Consider the following 5495-nt stretch of genomic DNA (forward strand, 5'->3'; position numbering starts at 1 on the left):
ATGGTTTATTTAGTTTTTACACGGAATAGAGAGTAGAAAAGAGCAATCCAAACTTCCGACAACATCATAGAGGATACCGCTAATTAGATCATGGAAATCACATAGATAGAACTAGTAAAGAACATAAAAGCCCAAGATTTAACGATGAGACTGAGGGATTTAACAAAGGACCTGCATCTAACCATGTATCAAACCAGAAATTAATATGATCTTCACCTAAACGCCATCTAATCTGCTCTTCTGCTACATTTCTCATCTGTAACGTCCTGTGCAGTTTTATGAACTCATGTGTGCAGTTTAGTCATGCCGATTGGATTTGGTAAATGGACTCAGAGACAGATATCTCCAAATCAAGTGCAATCAAGTATAAGCAGCATGTATTCAATTTAACTGAATATTATTATTGTCAAATGCAATAAGATGAACTCATGTATATACCTATTCATAAATATGATCTTGTATGCATTCTGCTATCTCAGAGCGCACTTCATCAATTTCTTCTGGAGAGTACTCCGCTTTTGTGAACTGTGAACACACATAAATTATATGATCTTAAAGAACAAAATATAATTAATTGGAAAAAAATAATAACTAAATAACTTCTAATTATTTGAGATGATAAAGATAATATTACTATCGATGGTAGTGTATCCCCCTCGATCATTGCATTTTCTTCAGTAATTTGCCTCATAAATCTCATCACGTAATAACCACATTGTTTCGCATCTGGCTGCCTAGGAACCTACGTTAAAGGCAATTGATATTGTTAATGATAAATATACACATACCTTGATTGATTGAAATAGAAGTACTCATACCTTGATTACTTCCCATTGTACATGCTTTCTTCCTTTCCTTCCATTGTTCGAATTAAACAATCTTAACGCCCTTCATATATACATTCAACATAGTTGATATATAAGTGTTTTATGACTAAATTAAATACATAATAAAAAGCATATATAAACTCACATTTCCACAACATATTTCCAATCTTCATCACGAATGCGATGACTTAAAGAATCCAACAAGTAAACAATCTCCTTATGAGGTTTAATGACAGTCAAATTCCAATGGAAACTACACACAAATACAAAATTAGTGCATACAATTCACTAAAATAATCAATTGAAAATGATATTAAAGATGTTCATTACCCATTGCAACTTGGCACCAAAACTAATTGATTAATTGATGCACCACTCATCCTATCTGCTAAGAAACTTGCCCTCTGGTTCAACTGTTCAGTTTTACCTATTTTGTCTTGTGTGGTTTTTTGAAAGTTTGGGATGCTATGCGGATTTACAAATCTGAATTTATCAATCTTATTTTCTTTTACCAACTTTTTATAAAGATGCCTGCCATTTGAAATAAAAAAAATCAGAACTATATTAGATATTAAATACTGATCTAATAAAGTATGTGCTTCTTATATACTAAATTTAAAAAAGAACAAACAATACTACAAGGTAATTCGAAGACTTACCATATGTAAACAACCACACAATTTCCTGAAATTGGCTCCAAGTGATACAAAGCACTAATGTCCTCAAGATGCAAGTTCAGTTCATAATCATCTTGAAATACCTCATAATCTAAAGCAATTGACAATTTCCTTCCATTCTCAAGAGCACGCTTACAATAACAATACACCACGCGCAATGATCTTGGCACACTTGATAACAAAGTCCGGTTATTTTCTACATGTCCGTTTTCTTCATTCGACGCTTCTAATAATTGTAATTGTAAACTTTTTAGATAGGTGCAATACTAAATAGTTTCACAGATATTTACTTTGAAATATTATCTTAGATGTACCTTTTGTCGTAGCATCAGCAGGTGTTTTGGCCAAGCCACATGGGTTCCAACAGCATCACCAATAGTTTCACATTCATTGGGAATCGGAACTGGCAAACATGCTGATTTCTGCATTGCTTCATCGATGGATACACGCATACAATTCTTGGGTAACGGAACACCATGGAGAGAGTGATTAACTCCAATGACCTCAACAACTGTACCATATGCAACAATGTCTGTGCTAGAATCCAATGTCAAAATAACTGATTTACCCTAAAAGATAAATAGTTGTGTCATTGAATTATACTAACTCTTTATTTTAATAATAAATATAACCACAACTTATATACCTGTAAAGCAACTTCTTTATCCACAACTTGCATTTCGACATCATTGAACTCTTCATGACTGGGGAAAGTCTTATCGGTGTTCGGTTTATTGTCATTTTGTTGAGGTAACTTTACCGAGCAACTTCCTTTGTCATCAATGTCACTGCCCCATGCACCCTTTTTGTAGACAATTGCTTCAAGGTTTTGAATGCGTGTATCTTGGTCTTGAATTAATTTTCTAGCCTCCACCAACTCTCTCTTTTGCTCAATCGGTAGCTCTCTATCAACATGGTTAGTCTTCCATCTACTACCATTAAAGAACAATGATGGAGTGATATGACCTCCAACAACCCTCACACGTCCACTATGTTCTCTTGAATTGAGTGCTTTCGTAAGAATATCTTCTTTTGTCCCATTAATTTCGAGTGTACCCTCACGCTTCTGTTGTATATAATCATCCTGTCATCCAAATAAAAAAAATTACTTTAAAAGTTTCATTGAAATACAATAATTGATTTTTACTCATAGCTTCTCACAATCTTGTCTATTGTTTGTTTCAACTCTTGGCCATCAAATTTCCCTTCTTTATTAACCCTTCCTTTCTTCCAAATAATAGCTCTATTGATTTCATCATCGTCACATAATTCATTTGCCTAAGAACAAGAATAATTGAATGATATATGTTAAATAAGAATGATTATTAAATGCTAAACAAAACCGTTATATGAATTTTATAAGAAAAATATACTTACTATTTCTTCAGCATATCGTGCATATCCTTTACGAGCAAGGCGATGGGGGTATATGTTCTTCTTTCTTTTCTCCTTCTGTTGTTCACTTAGTTTCTAGTCAAGTGAAACATTCCACATATCAAATTTACTAATTCATCATTTACCTTAATATCTACTTATTTTGAAAGAACAAAAGACTAAACTTACAATAAAGTCATCAGACATGCGAGTCCTGACAAAAGAAATCCAATCATCTCTTGCAAGACCATAGCCGCTAGGTGGTTCATCCAACTCTTCGAGTTTGTCAAGCTTCTTCGAAATGAATGTCTGAGTGAGATGGGATTTAAACTGACGCCACTTATTACTTGCTGAATTCAAACATCCCTTCTTCCAACTTGGGGGAACATCATATGTCAGCTATAAAACACAATTGGGAATACAATAAACTGATTAGTACCTATATTCATCATTGACACCATAAGCAAACACAATTTCTGGAAATTATTCTAGCATTGAAACAACACACACATACATTAAGTTTAAGGCATTCTCATCATTGAGTGTTTTGGAGATCTGAAATTACCAAAACAAAGCTAATGCAGGAGTGCTCGTGGCTTTTGATTTGCCCTATTTGTTTATTAGTTTAATTGTGGATCTATTTTCAATCTGGATGATTTAGTTAACGATAGAGTCTCAGCGCTGTTAACATCGTTCGCCTTATTATAGGCAAGTAGTAACTCGCATGGATGTATCCACTTCCGAATATGATGAAACTAATGCCTTAAAATAGGAGGTTATTATACACCCATAATAATTTGGTTGACAGTAGGGTTGTAATATCTAAAACAGAAAACATTTGATATTCAAGTTATTAGATGGATGGAAGCTTTGGATTGTAGTAGACAACCACAAACAATGAGATATACAACCATTTCTCTTGTATTTGTATAGTTTTGTTAGGAAGATTGAGCTTTAGTATTTAACATGTCTAGAGCCTTAAGTTCAGTTGTTGTGCTATTGCACATATTGGATATTTGTGTATATCAGATATAAAAGCATGCCCTTAACATTTTGTTTGAAGAATCAAGTGCAAGTAAAGACATATACAAACAGCACTAGCTTTGGACACTGATATGACAAACAAATGGATTTGTTCTTGATTTCGTACAATTAACCTAGGACGATGTTAGGATCCTTTGACGATTGTTGGTTACTTATAATCCTAAGTTTTCTAGTTGGAGCAACATTCGTTTTGAAATTGTTTGATGATTGGCAGTTGGTAATCAGGTCTTACAATGTTTGTAGATTTGGTAATTTCTTGTTGAGACACTGGACGACAATGCAATCCTGGTTTTCTCTTTGCTTTACAATTGTTTCAATGTTAATGCAGAAACAAAGCTACCAGAACTATGTACAAATGAAAACCCCACTGATATAGAAAAAGAACCTGCTGAGGGATCTAAAACTGAAATGGAACAAGGAGAATCACGAACAACAGAAGAACAACCTACTGAAATATACGAAGCTGAAAGAAAGGAAGCAGAACCTTGTGAAATTTAAGAACCTTCAACTGAACTATCTAAACCTGAGCAAATGCAGCAGAGCAACTTGAAATAGAAAACCAATCTTTAACTTGTATATATAAAAATCATACTGTTGAATGCTGGAGTAGCAAGAACAACAGGCAATTCATACTGTTTTACTATCTTTAACTCATCTTTTCATGCATGCCATGATATGACAAATAAAATTTGCAACATGATAATTGACCAGAATTTCTTTAACTTACTTACATTAACTGATTCCCATATCAATTCTTTAACTTCATTTGGAACTTGTTTCCACGTCTTGTAAGATATCTTGACCTTTTCTCGAGCAAGCAAGCCAATGTAACTTTGCATTGCAATAGTAGCTCCTCCTACTGGCTGTCCAAGTTTATTAAATCTTACCTCCTTTCGAATTCCTTGAACCCTTTGTTTAGTAAGCTTATCCAGATGGGTACGACCTCTAGATGTTCTTGTTGTTTCAGTGTCTGTAGATTCCAGCATTGTCTCAACCTGTAAACTGTTGTTAGTGGATGTAGATGCAATTTTTCCTTTGCCCTTCCCAATCGTTGCAGGTTGTCCTTTTCTCTTGCTTGAAGCATGAATTGTGTCATCACCATCAAATTTGATTTTAAGCTTTCCAAAGGATGCCATAGATCTCAAATTTAATCTATTTATAAAAAAGTGAAACAACATATCAATATTTAAAAAAAATACACAATAAGAAATTCACCTACAAAAGAAAATCAACATACATAGATAAAAATTTGAAATACCATCATGTGCACAAAATCATATTCAAAAACAAGATACATATCAATATTGTCTACAAACATATCTTCAAAAAAAAACTATAATTGGTTAAACATTTTCAACCCAAGTGTCATCACAATCTTCACGAAGGCATTGGGGTTCATTGTCATCTACTCCGTAAGCATCCATTGATGGTAACTCTCTGGTAAAAGATTGATAGTGGACTATAGTGTCTTCCAATTCATCCCCATTTGCATATTCAAATGACTCTCTAGTAGGAGTTGCAAGTACAATACTCCATACAGGATCTTCAGGATCTTCAATATAAAATACTTGCT

The 5495-nt window shown here is 33.7% G+C and overlaps 1 protein-coding gene across 1 annotated transcript; it reads right to left on the bottom strand.

Moving 5' to 3' along the window:
• Positions 1-1482: 1482 nt before the first annotated feature.
• Positions 1483-5058, bottom strand: LOC122055203. The gene is made up of 7 exons (XM_042616578.1): positions 4654-5058; positions 3068-3277; positions 2882-2974; positions 2666-2782; positions 2151-2588; positions 1819-2073; positions 1483-1635 (listed from the first exon to the last, which is right to left on the bottom strand). Exons 1-7 carry the CDS (start codon positions 5056-5058, stop codon positions 1483-1485), a joined length of 1671 nt encoding a protein of 556 aa, XP_042472512.1.
• Between the last annotated feature and the right edge of the window lie 437 nt (positions 5059-5495).

This window comes from Zingiber officinale, chromosome 3B, assembly GCF_018446385.1.
Source record: "Zingiber officinale cultivar Zhangliang chromosome 3B, Zo_v1.1, whole genome shotgun sequence".
NCBI classification, from domain to species: domain Eukaryota; kingdom Viridiplantae; phylum Streptophyta; class Magnoliopsida; order Zingiberales; family Zingiberaceae; genus Zingiber; species Zingiber officinale.